The following is a 20,500-nucleotide window of genomic DNA, read 5'->3' as shown; positions in this document are numbered from 1 at the left end:
TGTCATGTCCGACTCGTTGGCTGAACAGTCAGCGTACTGGCCTTCGGTCCAGAGGGTCCCGGGTTCGATTCCAGGCCGGGTCGGGGATTTTAATCTTCATTGGTTAATTCCAATGGCCCGGAGGCTGGGTATTTGTGCTGTCCCCAACATCCCTGCAACTCACACATAACACTGTCCTCCACCACAATAACACGCATTTCCCTACATATGGCAGATGCCACTCACCCTCATCGGAGGGTCTGCCTTACAAGGGCTGCACTCGGCTAGAAATAGCCACACGAAATTATAAAATTATATACAGGCTGTCATGTTATATTAAGTTGGTTTAAATGGTTTAACTAAAGAGCCGTTTTACCCTTTTGGAGAGAACAGATAAAAAGGAAGGTTATCATCAACGATTTGGTTCATGTGTCTTCAGCCACAAAATCACTCCCGGTTTCACATGAACAACAATATGTAGCCGAGAAATAGGGAGAATTACGCACAACGTCGGACCAGGAAATGTACCGTTCAATAATGTGATTTATCCCATTCCGTCTCTACTTTGTTCAGCTTTATCGTACTTCACATTACTTATTTTATTTATTTATCATATGATGTGCACAGATAGACTATATAAATAAATACCGGGCGAGTTGGCCGTGCGCGTAGAGGCGCGCGGCCGTGAGCTTGCATCCGGGAGATAGTAGGTTCGAATCCCACTATCGGCAGCCCTGAAGATGGTTTTCCGTGGTTTCCCATTTTCACACCAGGCAAATGCTGGGGCTGTACCTTAATTAAGGCCACGGCTGCTTCCTTCCAACTCCCAGTCCTTTCCTATCCCATCGTCGCCATAAGACCTATCTGTGTCGGTGCGACGTAAAGCCCCTAGCAAAAAAAAGACTATATAAATAAGTATACAATATATACACAATATATACAAGCAGAAGCCTATAGTTCCAAATCAAGTCCATTTATCCATTATAAGGCCTCCTCAGTTGCGTTGTGTATGTCCTCCAAAGGACCTTGAAATGCTCTCTGTGGACACTCGGCAATTACGTGGTGGATGGTCTGTGAGGTAGCTTCACAATCACACCCAGAAGACTTCTGCCAGCCCCATTTATAAAGAATATAGCCGCATCCTCCTTGATTGACTCTTATCCTGTTTAGAGTCCTCCATTGACATCTGGGTAGATGGAATCCGGGAGATTGAACATGAGGTAGAGTCACAGGATGTTGATTGGGAACAGAAGACTGCTGCCATTGGTGTAACCAGGCGTTCGTGATGGAGAACCCAGATTCTTCCAGTGTAAGTGCAGTGCGCCAGGGTGGAGATCTAGACTTAAGTCGTGGAGGGGCAGGTTTCACATTACTGCCAAGTGCTTTCGAGAAGAATAGTTTAACATGCCGTATTGAACGTTTGGATTTAGGCATGTAACTTCGCATAAATTCATTAAGGAATCGTGAAATCTATTACCAATTCCCATCTGAAGAACGGGTACATATGCTGGTATTGATATATTCGTAAATATGTTCAGTTTTCCTAATTGTCGATTTTGTTTTAATACTGTATTTTGTCAATAGGATTGATTTTAATGAAACACGTGCTGATGAGAGGCAATTCCATTGTTAAACCTAGATCAAACCAAAACCCATGACGCAACAGCCACGAGGGGCCATGGCCTACCAAGCGACCGCTGCTCAGCCCGAAGGTCTGCAGATTGAGGCGTCGTGACGACGAATCCTCTCGGACGTTATTCTTCGCTTTCAAGACCGGGGCTGCCATCTCACCGTCAGACAGCTCCTCGATTGTAATTACGTAGGCTAAGTGGATCTCGAATCAGCCCTCAGATCCAGGTAGAAATCCCTGACATGGCCGGGAATCGAACTCGGAGCCTACGGGTAAGAGGCAGGCGCCCTACGGTTGAACATGCTTCTTTATGCTCTGATGATATCGTGAGTCTTCTGCCGGTCTTAACTTGTTCTGTATACTGTTGAATCAGAGACCATGGTGGTGGTGGTGATTATTGCTTTAAGAGGAAGTGCAATTAGACAACCATCCCCTGTTAACACTAATCAGAGAGGAAATAAATTGAAGGCATCGACGCTTCGAAAAATGAAAGTATCGGCCAAAGAAAGACAATAGCCACGAAGGGAGTGAAAATAAAAGATTACCTAGGCCTCGTAACGTAATACCGCTGGGGTCGGAAAAGAACCACGAGTTGGCGAAGGGAGGTCGGTTAGGATAGATGAAAGTGAGGAGTCCGACACAAGTAAGTGGAAGCAATGCCAAGACTCAGCTAAGGCCCCCGTAGTTGCCAATCCATGCTCCCGAGTTAAGAGCCTCTGGCGCCCCTTTTAGTCGCATCTTACGACAGGTAGGGTATACCATGGGTATTATGCTACCACCCTCGGCCAAAAGAGGGAGTCAGAGACGCTGAATATTCATTTTCTCTTGTAGCTACCGGAGTTGAGATGTTCTCCGATAATTCAATGAATTGAGAGGGTGTTTTGATATTACCAAATTTAAAACCGCTATTATTTTGTAGAAAAAAAATGAACATTCTCGATTGCCCATTGCGGGGAAATGCAACAATTACTTGTAGGCCTAAACAAACCCGGAGCACATACAGTTAATTATGAGCCTTGGCCTGCCAAGGCGACTGCTGCCTTCCCAGATGGCCTACATATTTTGAAAATCCATGGGCAGTGTTACGAAAGAATTACGAACGATAGAGTAGTTACGATAGATTAAAGATGTTTGGACTTGTCGGGACAATCTGAAACGAAGGCCACAATACTGATCAGGCATCACCATTCATTCAAGGAGCCAAACTCAGTTACTCACATTAGTATCGTAGAAATGCCCTCTATCGCTGGTCTCCTTATGAATGCAAAGTCCTTTGAGGTACAGTGCAAGAGTCCAATCCACTACAGTATCGTAGTTTAAGAATGTTTGGCGTGCTCTTCCATTTAGCTACTAGGTCTGAAGTTTGTATAACGATTTTCTGAGAACATTATTTAAAGTTCTTACGTCTCTTCAGGTCCGCCTCTGTGGTGTAGTGGTTAGCGTGATTAGCTGCCACCCCCGGAGGCCCGGGTTCGATTCCCGGCTCTGCCACGAAATTTGAAAAGTGGTATGAGGGCTGGAACGGGGTCCACTCAGCCTCGGGAGGTCAACTGAGTAGAGGTGGGTTCGATTCCCACCTCAGCCATCCTGGAAGTGGTTTTCCGTGGTTTCCCACTTCTCCTCCAGGAGAATGCCGGGATGGTACCTAACATAAGGCCATGGCCGCTTCCTTCCCTCTTCCTTGCCTATCCCTTCCAATCTTCCCATCCCTCCACAAGGCCCCTGTTCAGCATAGCAGGTGAGGCCGCCTGGGCGAGGTACTGGCCATTCTCCCCAGTTATATCCCCGACCAAGAGTCTGCAGCTCCAGGAAACTGCCCTTGAGGCGGTAGAGGTGGGATCCCTCGCTGTGTCCGAGGGAAAAACCGACCCTGGAGGGTAAACAGATGATGATGATGATGATGACGTCTCTTCAGTCATTGACTTTCGGAAATACACTGAGTGGCCAGAAGTCATGGGAAGACTCTGATGTGATGTTAATAACGAGTTGCTACTCCGCGAGCCCTCAAAACGGCAGCAATACGCGAGGCATCAATTCTACAAGGTATTGGAATCGTTCTGGAGGGTTTTGGTCCCACGCATCTTGCATTGCTACGCACAATTGGTCTTGAGTAGTTGGTGCGGGGTTCATGAAGAATACATCAGAATCGACAGCATCCTATAAATGCTTGATTGAATTCAGGTCGGGGGATCTGGAAGGCCAATCCATAGTCGTAACTTCACTGGAGTTCTCCTCCAACCACCTGCGTGCCACCACAAAGTGGTGACATGGCACATTGTCCTGTTGAAACATGGCATCTCTATCAGGGTACTCTAGGGCCAGAAAGGGATGCGGATTGTCTGGAAGAATGTCCACATAATGTGCACATGTCTGCGCTGCCTTAAGCCGGAAAATGGGACCTAATTGCGACCATGAGAACGCCGCCCAGATCAAAACTGAGCCACTACTGGACACTACTTTGTTGACACGCAGGATCCATAGCTTCATGGGACATTCGCCACACTCTCACGCACCCATCAGTTCGATACAACTAGAACCGGGATTCTTCAGACCATATCACGCGCCGCCACTGTTCCATGGTCCATTGCCGATGTTCGCGGTCCCACGCACGTCGTTGAGCTCTGTGTCGAAGTGTCAGCAAAGGGACACGAGTTAGTTGTCGACTGGTGAAGCCTATGCGGTGCAGTTGCCTCCTTACAGTTCTGGTAGAAATGGGTTCCTGATGCCTAACGTTCAACTGGGCGATGATCTGACTCACAGTAGCCCGTCGAACGCCCAGTATGGTTCTGCGGAGGTGACATTATGGCCGTTCGTTAAACACCTGTGGTCTTTCCGTACGGCGGTTTACGCGGGTGGTAACATTCTCCCTGCGATATTGAAGATCTACCCGCGACATTGTAGATCTCGGAAACCCGAATTCGCGTCTAATCTCCGCAATGCTATGAGTCATGAGCCGTGCGCCGATGATCATCCCACGTTCAAAGTCGGTTAACTCACGACGTGTTGCCATCTTCACGACACTGGTGTCTGTAACAGACTGCACAGCTAGGCACGACGCTCAGGGGTCATACATGGCACATTTTCTAATGGGGCACCCCTTCCCGTGACTTTTGACCACTCAGTGTAACTGCAGACAAACTCTCCACTACATTCGCAGCTGTTTAGACTCACAGTAAACATTTTAACACCTCGCTTGAAAGTTCAAAATAGCCATAAAATATATGGAATCTGAAAAAATTAATAAAACATTATTCGTCAAATTGAAAATGGAAGGAAGTAAAGCTGGCGTGTGTCATCAATTCGGTCTGATAAATGTTACAGTACAAATGATTTTTGCGCTCGCCAAGCTTCTGTCAGATGCCAACAGGAATGCTTATGGTGTTACAGATGTTTCCACATTTAGAAATCCACCGACCTCAGGCAAGATCGAACTCATGATCTTGGACACAATGAGCTAGCACGCTACATGAAGTATTAGTTCATCGAGTTACAAAAAAACACTTTGAGGAAAGGACGTCGGTTGTGCAAGCTGCACTAATCACTAAAATACATGTAGAATTATTAGCAAGGTAAATATAAAATTCGAGGAGTGGACGTACAGTGTCATATACTGTACTTCCTTATATAGAAATAGAGGAAACTTCTGATGACATTGAAATACACTATAGTCATCCTCATGTGGGTAGAGGGTGGAATATACCCACCTACTTTAGAAAGTTTTAGTTTTCATTAGACCGGGCGAGTTGGCCGTGCGGTTAAGAGCGCAAAGCTGTGAGCTCCCATCCGGGAGATAGTGGGTTCGAACCCCACTGTCGGCAGCACTGAAGATGGTTTTCTATGGTTTCCTATTTTCACACAAAGCAAATGCTGGGGCTGTACCTTAATTAAGGCCACGGCCGATTCCTTCCCATTCCTAGGCCTTTCCTATCCCATCGTCACCATAAGATCTATCTGTGTCGGTGCGACGTAAAGCATATAGCAAAAAAAAAAAGAAAGTTTTCATTAGAGGCTGTACTCATTATTTTTCTTATTTTCTTATACTTGTGTAAAACAATAGTGGATAAAATGCTTAACTTCGTATTTCATTATGGAGTGCTGCTTGTTTTTACGTTGTACTAACTCAGTAAGGTGAGTGGAATTGACTAGGACTGGGACCGTGGCATTAATCGAGGTACAACTCCTCCCGCTTGTTATTTTCTTGGTGGAAAAGTGGGAAACCATGGAAAGCGCTGCCGACAGTGTGGTTCGCTATTTGCTTTACGTCGCACCGACACAGATAAGTCTTATGGCGACGAAGGGACAAGAAAGGCCTAGGAATAGGAAGGAAGCGGCCGTGGCCTTCATTAAGATACAGCCCCGGCATTTGCCTGGTGTGAGAATGGGAAACCACGGAAAACCATATTCAAGGCTGCTGACAATGGGATTCGAACCCACTATCTCCCGGATGCGAGTTCACAGCTATGCGCCCCTAACCGCACGGCTAACTCGCCCGGTACAGTGGGGTTCGAACCCACCATCTCACAAATGCAAGATTACAACCACGCGGTCCGTTGTGGATCGTAAATAAATAAATAAATAAATAAATAAATAAATACATAAATAAATAAATAAATAAAAAATAAAAAATAAATAAATAAATAAATAAATAAATAAATAAATAAATAAATAAGATACTGGAAAACATGAATAGTTGATGGATGCAAGAACTAGAAATTCGGAGAAATTTCTAAGCGAAGTGCATTTTTCCTTTTTTTTTTTTTTTTTTTGTTGCTAGTGGCTTTACGTCTCACCGTCACAAATAGGTCTTATTGCGAGGATGGGAGAGGAAAGGCCTAGGAGTTGGAAGGAAGCGGCCGTGGCCTTAATTAAGGTACAGCCCCAGCATTTGACTGGTGTGAAAATGGGAAACCACGGAAAACCATCTTCAGGGCTGCCGATAGTGGGATTCGAACCCACTATCTCCCGGATGCAAGCTCACAGCTGTGCGCCCCTAACCGCACGGCCAACTCGCCCGGTCATTTTTTCCTTATCTTGTGATATTTTCAAAGTAAAGACAAATAATAAGCAATCCAGCTTATAATTCTGCGTGATTGTTGATATTGTGATCATAGCCATTGCAGAAATCCCTCATGAATTGGCCGGGATTAGGACCACAGCCGCCAGTGACTAAGCTCCTCAGCTATCATGTACCACTAAGTGACGTCCAATGATACCTCACGTACAGTATGCGAAATGAATCAATAACGACAACAAAATTCACGGAACAGTTAGGTGAACGCTGCAATCTAACACTTCTTAATAATTCCGACCTCCCTTGGTCAACTTTTGTTCTTTTCGACCCCGACGGTATTAGGTTCACGAAGCCTAGGGAGTTTTTCATTTTCATGCCCTTCGTTACCCTTGTCTTTCTTTTGGCGATACCTTCAGTTTTTGAAGCGTCGAACCCCTTCAATTTTTTCTCTCTGATTAGTGCAAATAGGGGATGGTTGCCCAGTTATACTTTCTCTTAAAACAGTGATCACCACCACCTATTATAAAGTTCAGCTCGTCACCGAGCGAGTTGGCTATGCCGCTTGGTCACGTAGCTTTGAGTTTGCATTCGGAGATAGTCGGATCGAACCCCACTCTCGGCACCCTTGAATATGGTTTTCCGTTGTTTTCCCATTTTCACATCAGGCAAATGTTGGAGCTGTATCTTAAGGCCAAGGTCGCTTTCATTCCACTGACAGCCCTGTCCTATACCATTGCCGTCATAAGACCCGTAACTGTCGGAGCGACGTAAGTAAAATACAGTAAAACCTGCCTTTAGCGGAACCTTTATGATCAGGGTCGGAATATTTACAGGTACCTTGAATTGTGGTTTCATATTTATGTAAGTTTACCTGTACTTAGCGGAACCTCTCTGACGCGGAAACGGAAATAAATTTTGCTTTTGTAACGGAAAAACTATGTAAATTTTCTTCCTAACCCTTTTCAGTACATGCGTATTGCGAATGGATCTAAGGTGATCGAGATAGCATTCGGCCAGGAAATGAAATCTGATCGTCCGGTTGTAACGTGGCTACTCTATCTGTAGACCATGACAACGATACTCCGTGTAGTTTGGGCATGCTTTACTGTAGGAATGCGGAATGACCGAAACTTGAGGCAGGAAACTTAAGGGCCTCCTTCATCGCTATCAGCCGTAAAGAACAGTCAATCTTTTTCGTCAGCGAAAACTGACGCGGAATTTTTCGACATAATACGCCGTGCCCGCATTTTAATTGAGAACCGTGCTACCAGAGATAGCTATGTCCACGGTAAAATTTTGGATTACTTGAAGTAGTAAATGGCTGTACTGTACACTATTGTACTGTTGGTGTTATTTCTGTAAAAGAGGTAATGTGTATTAATTGTGTATGTACTGTTAGCTGTGATGAAGTTCTAAGCAAGAACAAATTTGTGTTAGTGCTGATGAACTAGTGTATATACTGTAAATGTGTGATTAGTGTCATTATTGTATTTACTACCGCATAAAATCATATATATCTACTGCTTGGTTATCTAACGGAGGTATGCACTTATGAATTTTATTTTATTTTTAACCACCTTTATGTACCGGAATCATCCGAGAGATAGTGGGTTCGAACCCCACTGTCGGCAGCCCTGAAGATGGTTTTCCGTGGTTTCCCATTTTCACACCAAGCAAATGCAGGGGCTGTACCTTAATTAAGGCCACGGCGCGTTTCTTTCCCATTCCTAGGCCTTTCCTGTCCCATCGTCGCCATAAGACCTATCTGTGTCGGTGCGACGTAAAGCATCCAGCAAAAAATAAAATAAAAAAATACCGGAATCCTGCATACAGCGGAAAAATATTTTGGTCTCTTGGGCTTCCGCTGAGGACAGGTTTTACTGTAGTCATTTCTAGCCAGGATCAGTCTTTAATGAACAGGGAGGCCCAAAGTTTAAGAGTGAGTGCAAACCGGTTCACTCAAGGTGCGTCAACCCTTGCATCAGATCAGCGTATCTGTATCAAGAATTGATACGCGATCATGATACAGCCGTCTTTTGACAAGGCTGCCCGATCTGTATCACGTATCTGTATCATCTATGCGTAACTGTTAGTTTTCCATCCATCGGTCTTGTATAATCAGTTGAGTGTTGGTTCTCCAGCTACATTTGGCTGCTGCCATCTATTCTAAGATCCGCGAGCAGGTACTCCATATTCTTTTTGCACTATTTGATAGGACTCCCATTCTTCCCATGCGTCATTCTATTTCAACCGATTACAACGGTGCGGATTCCTTGGGCCCCTTAAAAGGGTCTGTTGTTGATCATAACTTATCAACTGAAACGTTTTCCCTAGACCACTCCACGTTCATTTTTCTTCAAATCGGAAAATCCCCAAACAAAGGTTGATGCAAAACTAAACGAAGTCGGAAAAACGGTGAACAGGGTACCGGTGAAGAGAAGAGTGACGGAGGCTCTGAACATGCGCAGCACACGAGGCGGTGATACGTAGTGCTGATCGAGGAAACCCTCCGTCCACACTGTCCGTATCTCTATCACGTGTCTTCCCTTTGATGTGAAGGCAAAAGACCGACTTTCAGTGGGAACATTCCCGATCCGATCATTATATCATATTTCATACATGATCTTGATACATAACTCTGTTTTCGCAAGGCCGATCATGATACAGATACGGTGATCTGATACAAGTGTGGACACACCTTAAGAATTGTCAATATAGGTTCTCTTGAGAGACGTATGTCGGGGTAGGTCTGTACTAATATTTCGAAACCATTTCTAAAATCTCCAGTAGTTCATATGTTAATTTACTCTAGTTAGTATAATAGTTCTGTGTTCGTCACTCACTGGTTATATAATTTTTAAATCTCTTTGCAGATCGGTGATGGCGTTCTTTCTGTTACTGCTGAGCATATCGTCAGTATACGACTTCATCACCACTGTGGATATCAAGGAAAAGGGAAGCACACCTCCTAGTGAGTGTACGCTGTATATATACACCTGTTGAATGTACGCAATAATCTGATTTGTCTGTTATACACTATTTCTGTCTGTCCACGGAAATCCGCATACAGTTATTTTAGGCTTACTTTATATCACCACAAATAGAGAGTCAGGAGGAGTAAATGCCAGTTCTACATTCGGGAGGCGGAGGGGCTAGCGCCATCAAAGAGTATGTGACCCACGTTGGCTGCCCTGAGAACGGTTTTACATTCTCCTGCACTAAGGCGAATGCCGGGATAGTTCCCAGTATGGCCACGGCCGCACCCAATTCACCTTCGCTGAATATCGCACCACTGCCGAAATCTCCTTGGCCTGAGAGACGGCGTTACAGTTTAGGAGGTTAGCCGTACCCTGTCCGTGTACGGAATGAAAACTTTTACCCACCCCCCATCCTTTCCGGCAAGATCCCGGGACGGTAACCTTTGTAGGCGATCCCAGAAAGGAAATAGAAACCCTTGCACATTTCTTGGGATCATGACCGCATGGAGAAGTTCTGCGGAATTCTAGACAACATTAAATCTTATTACCAGTTAAAGAAGAACTGAGAGGGAAAGGTCTATGAAGAATTGCATGGCTTGGCAACAAATGGCAGGAGCAGGCACGCTTGCTATAAAATATCATTCTTCAGTAGGCTATATAATAGACCCATAGTCCATTTCGAAAGTTACAGTGACCTGATGATTCAGAAAACGGCAAAGTTATGTGCCTGGAAGAATTTTGTCACCGGACTAATGGTGGGAGAGCGTGGAACCACCCCTTGCCTCTTCGCAGACTTCTGGCGAACTGACCTTTTTCTCTACAGATCGCAGGGTTGGCTCTGAAAGGATCGATCTCCATCTTTAGTAATCACTGCTACTAAGAGCAACCGTAACTGCACCCAGATACATTCTTGATTTTGAAAAATAAACGTTCAACATTCAAACAGCGTGTTAGCACAATATTTTAAATTTTGTGTGGTTATTACTAGCCTGGTGCAGCCCTTGTAAGGCAGACCCTCAGAAGAGCTCACAGCTTTGCGACCCTAACTATTTTTATCTTACATTTCGTGCATATTAACACTAACTCAATTTACATTCTTCGTCCAGGTGAACTGTGTCGTTGTTATACCTAGGAATGTGCACTATGTGCAGGCTGAAGTCGAATTTAGAAGCGTAGGAGACAGACTATAAAATATGATTTTATTGAAAATGTTTTGAAATTTCAGACGTAAGTTATTAAAATTAAATTTTTCATTACTCTCTTAATGTGAAAATGAATTAGTTGAACAATCTACTATTTGGTATTTTCCACACCTCTGTTCACAAGGCATATAATTTACATTCCTCAATTGGTCCATAGCACAACCTCTTAGGGTACAAAGGCGGCGATGTATTAATGAACGACTAGTCTTGTATAGACGCTCCTCACTACGTAATTAGATTCTTTGCGAATTTCCGACTTCATTGGAGGAGTTTCAAAGTAGTCCAGGGATATACCTGCTACAGTACTTTCTGCTCTCTTTCTTCTAATGGCCGATGTTCCTCTGAGGCTGCATAGTCATGGTGTCTCTGATGTGGATGTCCCTTTTCATCAAGGGGTAAAATAAGTGTGTGTATTTTAACAGGCATCTTGGATCGACTAAGGGAACGTCATTCATTTTGATAAACAATATTTCAATGCATTTGAACCGTTGACAAACGGCTATTTAGAACAACGACATGGACCAACAACGATGAAGAAGGTAATTTTAGGTCAACGGACCGTGAAAGGATTATCTCTAAAATAATGACTCAGTTAATGAGGTTAATTTCAGACGATTTCAAAAAAGTGAGAACCAATTTTTATTATTTATTTATTAAATATCCTGACAGTTTGAATCCTATTGCACATGAGTATATTAGAGTTACAGTTTTGATCAGTTCTTTAAATGATTGGTCCTTGACACAAAATTAGGATACTAAATTATTGAAGATGTGGGGAAGGAACTTAAGGAACTGTTTGTAGCAGCAAGATTTCCTGAACAGATGGTATAATGGCTTTGAAAGTTCCACATTGCAATATTCTAATTGACACTCAAGTTCGAATCTTGTCCTTCCAAACATGGAACAGTCGAACAGTAAATGGTCCACTGTTTGTGATGATCCACAAAAGCACAAATAAACACCTGTAATGTTAATTTTGAAGCCAGAGAGAAACTGGGTGAGAATGAATTCGAGCACTAATGTTTTGCACTGGAGTCGACTATATAAGTCTTGAAAAACTAATTCTCTTGTGACAGATCCTTTTGTATTTGATGTCCAGAGGTTGTACCACCAATTTCTTATTAGGTGTGTTTTGATTTGGGATTTTGAATAGCTTAGGGGTGATTTGTTGTAGGTGATTTCTGTATTGGATGAGGAGGCTGCTTTTGAGAGGATGTCTGCCTTTTCATTTCCAGGAGAACCGGTGTGTCCTCAGACCCAGAAAAGACAGACGTGGGGGCACTGCTGTGCTCTAGATCTTATAGTAGCAGCTATTGGATTGACATTGTGCCTGTCCTTGATTGTGATCAACGCAGCCTGTGAGTCACTTAGTATCTGAGCGCTACTATTGTTGTGTTCACACCACTCCATGGTAGACTTGATGCCCCATAGCGTGGCTTGAAATACTGAGCAGCTGTATTGGACTGAAAACACTTCGCCGCTATTCTCGTAGACAACGAATGCGCATCTCACTTTGTCAGACTCAGTGTTAATAGGTGTGCGAGAGCCATCTGTGTAGATATAGTAGTCGTGGTTGAGCGAGTAGCTATTGCAAACGTAAGTCTTGAAGTAAATAGGGTGACCGGATTCCAGGAACTGACAGTTCTTCTCAACTGTGGGTTTTAAGCATTGGTCCAGTTGACATGAGTTCAGCCGTTCCGATGACAGTAAAGAACAGGGGTTCTATTCCAGCGATGCCAAGGGCTGGTTGTGTAGATATTGTGCGATAGGCACGATAGATTCGAAGGTCGATTCCTCTCAGAATCTGCAAACTTATTCCTTAGCCCACTGCTTTTCAAGTGTAGAACGAAACGATGAAGCACAATACAGTATTAGTGGAACAAAAGTTGTGGAGTATACTGTATAATGCGGAGTACTTCCGAGTTTATTCCCCATGACGGCCTGCATGCAGTAGCAATGATCTGAAGAAAGTTATCTTATTTAAGCTTTAGTTTATTGATATGTGGCCTAAAAGTTAAATGTTTGTCCAGTAGGCCCCCAGGTATATAAGTTGATCTTCTAATGCGATTTCCTGTCCGTTCATCTTGAGTTGTGGCTTTATAAGGTTTCTTCTTCTCCTGACAACCATAAATATCATCTTTAGTTTTCAGTAGATTAAATTGCAGCTTGTTTTTGGAACCTCAGTCAAACAGAATATGTAGTGCAGAGTTTGATCGAGTGTTTTAAGTCATCGTCATTGTCAGCTTCGATTAATATTTTTATTAACGGACTAACAGTTTTGCAAAATTCACAGAGTTGACAAGGTGCTAAAATTCAGGGGTGGTTCGTAAGGTGGTGTCGTTAAGGCATGGCACCACCAATCTAATAAAAAATATGTGATTTTCTGTATAGAACAGTTTATATTCAATTTAAATATCAAGAAAATGTATGCATATCTTATTTTCCTTTCATTTGAACGGGCGCGCAAATCGATATGCGCTCTAGCGGCGCTTGTCTGAGTTGTTAGCCAGATCTCATGGGTACCATTCTTATTAGTTCATTTGAAGGTGTCGTTAGAGGTTTTAGAACAAATACTTTTAGTGAGTCAGCCCTACATATATTTTCTTCATAATCATTTTTTTACTGAGAGGTTGTTAATTTGTTCAATATATTTTCTTAAAATGGAATTGTAAGAAAATGCACATGGATGAAAGTAAATGTTAATATTATTTTCTCAATCTACAAATTCGTTTGAGTTTATACTTATTTAAAAGAACAGACTTGTACAAAAGCACAGTTAAATAATGTTAATGTAACCTATAACATAATTAAATATGCACTGCCTGTACTAGCGGGTATACCTCCAGTACAATAATTATTATTATTATTATTATTATTATTATTATTATTATTATTATTATTATTATTATTATTATTATTATTATTATTATTATTATTCATTGCATAGGTGTGGTGCGAGAAGCACTTCTCGCCTTCTCAGTGCCGAGAAACATGAAGAAACTGGTGAAGTACACTCCTACAGAGGACACTATAGATTGCATTTTTGGCATCAAATTTTACGCGATGCTCCTCATTTTGATTGGCCACTGCTCCCTGTTCCGGTCTGGTGGACCTGTTCTCAATGCAGATTTCTTTCAAAAGGTAAGAAGTAGATGTTTCTTACTTACGTTTACTTTTATCTGATCGTATAAGTTATCAGATAATTATTTTGTGTCATAGTTTTCCGTTTTTGGAACCGCATGTGGTGTGTAGTTTGTACGATACTCGTCTCCTGTGCTCAACGTTGTTTTGCTGGTATGTTAAAGTATCCTCTTTAAGGACAACATTCAAGGACTCAGGCGTCTTATAAAGTCGATAACAATAATTGAAGAGGTATTAGATTTCATATTATTATTATTATTATTATTATTATTATTATTATTATTATTATTATTATTATTATTATTATTATTATTATTATTAACTCCTTCAGTGTATCGGTGGTAGAGTGTCGGCCTCTGGATTCCAAGATGGCTGGTTCAAACCCGGCAGTGGCAGTCAAAGGTTTGAAGGTCGGAATAGAGTCCATTGGACACGTCATGTCGTACGATGTCATCCAGGAGAAAGAGAAGAAGCAATGGAAATCTGTCTAGATGGAGAAATGAAGGGAAACTGAAGACATACTGGAAAGACAGGAAGGCAAGGAGGGGAAGAAAATCATGACGTTACTTCATGTGGTACATAGATGGCCATGGTAGATGAAGGAAAGAAAGAAAGAAAGAAAGAAAGAAAGAAAGAAAGAAAGGAAGAAATAAATAAATAATAATAATAATAATTAATAACCATATTCATAATCTTTGATGACACATTTGGTGCTTACCCGGCAAAATTAATTAACATTCCGCCAATGATCGTCCAAGATGGATCCGGTTTACTATACATACCTACCGATTTTCATTAAATTCACTTCACCCGTTTTCTCGTGATGCGTGTGCAGACAGACAGACAGACAGACAGACAGACAGACAGACAGACAGACAGACAGACAGACAGACAGACAGACAGACAGACAGACAGACAGACAGACAGACAGACAGACAGACAGACAGACAGACAGACAGACAGACAGACAGACTATTATTATTATTATTATTATTATTATTATTATTATTATTATTATTATTTTACCAGATTATCTAAAAAAATAGTAAGATGTACAATAACTAATTGACAGTGCTAGTGGCAAGTATGTAATAAGTAGCTCATAGGGTTAGTTCTGCTACAATAGCACTGTCTTACCCAGTGAGGAAAGCAATGGCAAACTACCTCACTCTTTATCTTGCCTAGTATGCCTCATTTTGGTACTGCCATTGGTTTTTGTGGTTTCCATATAACTGCATAGCATTTGGTGATGCTATTTGAGGATCCAACCAGCCTCTGGGCTGATGACCTAACAGACCTATATCTCTTACCGTTATACGAGAAACACCACAGGGTGGTTCCCATACCTTCTTTCCGATGTGAGGGGGGCTCAATCAAAGTTCCTTGCGAAAGTTAATAGCTACCCATTTTGGCCGGGTTTTATTCTAAGGATTTGATTTTAGAAACTGACAAAGGCTCTATTAAACCGAATCCAAAAATACACCAGTTATAATGGAAGAAATTCCATCTTTATTTCACTGTTCTCACTTATTCTATTCAATAACGTTTTTGGATTATTCCCTTATATCTTGGTGAGTTTTGATGATGAGACTCCTTTTTTAGCGTTCTACATGGTTGGTTCTATGATATTTTCTCGTACCGTATCTCCTATATGTATACGTTTCATTGAGATAGAAACGTTGAATAGGGTGAAATTTGGGCACACTTATCACACATTGCTTTTTTAAGCGTACTTATGTGCCAGCTAGAATCAAAAACTTTCAATCAATCAGTAATCACTACTGATCTGCATTTAAGGCAGTCGTCCAGGTGGCAGATTCCCTATCTGCTGTTTTCCTAGCTTTTCCCTAAATGATTGAAAAGAAATTGGAAATTTATTGAACATTTTCCTTGGTAAATTATTCCAATCAATAACTCCCCTTCCTGAAAACGAATATTTGCTCCAATTTGCCCTTTTGAATTCCAGCTTTATCTTCATATGCGATCTTTCCTACTTTTAAAGACACCACTCAAACATTCGTTTACTGATGTCATTCCACGCCATCTCTCCACTGACAGCTCGGAACATACCACTTAGTCGAGTAGCTCGTCTCCTTTCCCCCAAGTCTTTCCAGCCCAAACTTAGCAGCACTTTTGTAACACTACTCTTTTGACAGAAATCACCCAGAACAAACCGAACTGCTTTTCATTTAACTTTTTCCAGGTCTTGGATCAAGTAATCCTGGCGAGGGTTCCATACACTGCAACCATACTCTACTTGGGGTCTTACGCTCTCTACTTTACATCCTTACTACAACCCCTAAACACCCTCATAACCATGTGCAGAGATCTGTACCCTTTATTTACAATCCCATTTATGTGATTACCCCAATTAAGATCTTTCCTTATATTAACACCTGGATACTTACAACGATCCCCAAAAGGAACTTTCACCCCATCAACGCAGTAATTAAGACTCAGAGAACTTTTCCTGTTTGTGAAAATAACAAACTGACTTTTAACCCCGCTTATCATCATACCATTGCATAGTCTCTATCTCACAACATTATCGAGGTCATTTTGCAGTTGCTCACAATCTTGTAACTTATTTATTACTCTATACAGAATAACATCATCTGCAAACGGCCTTATCTCTAATTCCACTTCTTTATTCATCCTCCTCTGCGAACCATGTGACCTTGCCGCGGTGGGGAGGCTTGCGTGTCCCAATGATGCAGATGGCCGAGCCGCAGGTGCAACCATATCGGATGTGTATCTGTTGAGAGACCCGACTAACGAATGGTTAATCGAAAGGGGGGTAGCAGCCTTTTGGTAGTTGCAAGGGCGGCAGTCTAGATGATTGACTGATACGGCCTTGTAATAATACTCAACATGGCTTAGCTGTGTTGATACTGCTACACGGCTGAAAGCAACGGGAAACTACAGCCGTAACTACCTCCCGAGGACATGCAGCTCTCTCTGTATGAAGGATGTACTGATGATGGCTTCCTCCCGGGTAAAATATTCCGGAGGTAAACTAGTCCCCCATTCGGAACTCCGGGTGGGGACTACACGAGAGGGGGCGACATCAGGAAGATGGATACTGACATTCTGCGAGTCGGAGCGTGGAATGTTAGAAGTTTGAATCGTTGTGGTAGGTTAGAGAATCTGAAAAGGGGGATGGATAGGCTAAAGTTAGATGTAGTTGGTATAAGTGAAGTACGTTGGCAGGAAGAACAGGATTTTTGGTCAGGCGACTACCGAATTATCAACACGAAATCAAACAGGGAAATGCAGGAGTTGGTTTAATAATGAATAAGAAAATAGGGCAGCGGATAAGCTACTACGACCAGCATAGTGAAAGAATTATTGTCGCCAAGATAGACACCAAACCAATGCCCACCACAATAGTGCAGGTCTATATGCCTACTAGTTCAGCGGATGATGAAGAAATTGAAAGAATATATGAGGAGATAGAAGATTTAATACAATATGTAAAAGGTGACGAGAATCTAATTGTGATGGGAGACTGGAATGCAGTGGTAAGCCAAGGAAGAGAAGGTAGCACAGTAGGAGAATTTGGATTGGGACAAAGGAACGAAAGAGGAAGTCGGCTGGTTGAATTCTGCACTGATCATAATTTAGTCCTCACCAATACTTGGTTCAAACACCACAAACGACGGCTGTATACGTGGACGAGACCTGGAGACACTGGAAGGTATCAAATAGACTTCATTATGATTAGGCAGAGATTCAGAAACCAGGTGTTGGATTGCAAAACTTTCCCAGGAGCAGACGTGGACTCTGATCACAACTTGTTGGTCATGAAATGCCACCTGAAGTTGAAGAAATTGAAGAAAGGAAAGAATGCAAAAAGATGGGATCTAGACAAATGATATAATGGATGCAGAAATTTTCTCACGGCACTGGAGTGTGTATCGTAGAGATAGGATAGGAAGGGTGGGAGGCGGAGTGTTCATTCTGGTGAAAGAAGAATTTGTAAGCTACGAAAAAGTTAAAGATGAGACACATGAAATTCTAGGTGTAAGGCTTATTTCTAAAGATAATAGGCAACTTGATATATTTGGAGTGTACAGATCGGGAAAGAGTAGCACTGACGCGGATTCAGAATTATTTGATAGGATAGTCAGCTATGTGGGAAACGACATGGAAAGAAATGTGATTGTAGCGGGAGATCTGAATTTGCCAGATGTCAATTGGGAAGGAAATGCGAACGACAGAAAGCATGACCAACAAATGGCAAATAAGTTAATATGGGAAGGATAGCTGATTCAGAAAGTGATGGAACCAACCAGAGGGAAAAATATCCTGGATGTCGTGCTGATAAAACCAGATGAGCTCTATAGGGAAACTGAAGTAATAAATGGTATTAGTGATCATGAAGCTGTTTTTGTGGTAGTTAAAAATAAATGTGATAGAAAGGAAGGTCTTAAAAGTAGGACTGTTAGGCAGTACCACATGGCTGATAAAGCAGGCATGAGGCAGTTTCTAAAAAGTAGCTATGATTGGTGGAAAACGGTAAATAAAAATGTAAACAGACTCTGGGATGGGTTTAAAGAAATTGTTGAGGAATGCGAAAACAGGTTTGTACCATTAAGGGTGGTAAGGAATCGTAAAGACCCACCTTATTATAATAGAGAAATAAAGAGACTAAGAAGGAGGTGCAGACTGGAAAGAAATAGAGTTAGAAATGGCTGTGGAAGTAAGGAGAAATTGAAGGAACTTACTAGAAAATTGAATCTAGCAAAGAAGGCAGCTAAGGATAATATGATGGCAAACATAATTGGCAGTCATACGAATTTTAGTGAAAAATGGAAGGGTATGTATAAGTATTTTAAGGCAGAAACAGGTTCCAAGAAGGACACTCCAGGAATAATTAATGAACAAGGGGAGTGTGTATGTGAGGATCTTCAAAAGGCAGAAGTATTCAGTCAGCAGTATGTAAAGATTGTTGGTTACAAGGATAATGTCGAGATAGAGGAGGAGACTAAGGCCAAAGAAGTAATAAAATTTACATATGATAACAATGACATTTACAATAAGATACAAAAGTTAAAAACTAGAAAAGCGACTGGAATTGATCAGATTTCTGGGGATGTACTAAAGACAATGGGTTGGGATATAGTACCATACCTGAAGTACTTATTTGATTATTGTTTGGTCGGAGGAGCTATACCAGATGAATGGAGAGTTGCTATAGTAGCCCCTGTGTATAAAGGAAAGGGTGATAGACATAAAGCTGAAAATTACAGGCCAGTAAGTTTGACATGCATTGTATGTAAGCTTTGGGAAGGCATTCTTTCTGATTATATTAGACATGTTTGTGAAATTAATAACTGGTTCGATAGAAGGAAATTTGGTTTTAGGAAAGGTTATTCCACTGAAGCTCAACTTGTAGGATTCCAGCAAGATATAGCAGATATCTTGGATTCAGGAGGTCAAATGGACTGTATCGCGATTGACCTGTCTAAAGCATTTGATAGGGTGGATCATGGGAGACTACTGGCAAAAATGAGTGCAATTGGACTAGACAAAAGAGTGACTGAATGGGTTGCTATATTTCTAGAAAATAGATCTCAGAGAATTAGAGTAGGTGAAGCTTTATCTGACCCTGTAATAATTAAGAGGGGAATTCCTCAAGGCAGTATTATCGGACCTTTATGTTTTCTTATATATATAAATGATATGAGTATAGGAGTGGAATCGGAGGTAAGGCTTTTTGCGGATGATGTTATTCTCTATAGAGTGATAAATAAGTTACAAGATTGTGAGCAACTGCAACGTGACCTCGAAAATGTTGTGAGATGGACAGCAAGCAATGGTATGTTGATAAACGGGGTTAAAAGTCAGGTTGTGAGTTTCACAAATAGGAAAAGTCCTCTCAGTTTTAATTACTGCGTTGATGGGGTGAAAGTTCCTGTTGGGGATCATTGTAAGTATCTAGGTGTTAATATAAGGAAAGATCTTCATTGGGGTAATCACATAAATGGGATTGTAAATAAAGGGTACAGATCTCTGCACATGGTTATGAGGGTGTTTAGGGGTTGTAGGAAGGATGTAAAGGAGAGGGCATATAAGTCTCTGGTAAGACCCCAACTAGAGTATGGTTCCAGTGTATGGGACCCTCACCAGGATTACCTGATTCAAGAACTGGAAAAAATCCAAAGGAAAGCAGCTCGATTTGTTCTGGGCGATTTCCGACAACAGAGTAGCGATACAAAAATGTTACAATGTTTGGGTTGGGAAGAATTGAGAGAAAGAAGAAGAGCTGCTCGACTAAGTGGTATGTACCGGGCTGTCCGCGGAGAGATGGCGTGGAATGACATTAGTAGACGAATAAGTTTGAATGGCGTTTATAAAAGTAGGAAAGATCACAATATGAAGATAAAGTTGGAATTCAAGAGGACAAACTGGGGCAAATATTCATTTATAGGAAGGGGAGTTAGGGATTGGAATAACTTACCAAGGGAGATGTTCAATAAATTTCCAATTTCTTTGAAATCATTTAGGAAAGGCTAGGAAAACAACAAATAGGGAATCTGCCACCTGGGCGACTGCC

At 41.9% G+C, this 20,500-nt stretch overlaps 1 protein-coding gene across 1 annotated transcript in view; it reads left to right on the top strand.

Annotated features, from left to right (window-relative positions):
- LOC136866117 (nose resistant to fluoxetine protein 6) overlaps positions 1-20,500 on the top strand; it is a 180,377-nt gene that overhangs the window by 103,743 nt on the left and 56,134 nt on the right. Inside the window, exons 4-5 of the mRNA XM_067142798.2 lie at positions 9,494-9,591; positions 13,748-13,941. Of these exons, the coding sequence (XP_066998899.2) occupies positions 9,494-9,591; positions 13,748-13,941 (292 nt within the window). The remainder of the gene's footprint in view (positions 1-9,493; positions 9,592-13,747; positions 13,942-20,500) is intronic.

This window comes from Anabrus simplex, chromosome 3 (assembly GCF_040414725.1).
Source record: "Anabrus simplex isolate iqAnaSimp1 chromosome 3, ASM4041472v1, whole genome shotgun sequence".
Taxonomy (NCBI): Eukaryota; Metazoa; Arthropoda; class Insecta; order Orthoptera; family Tettigoniidae; genus Anabrus; species Anabrus simplex.
Note: the sequence above shows the minus strand (reverse complement) of the source record. Positions and strands in the feature narration are given on the sequence as shown.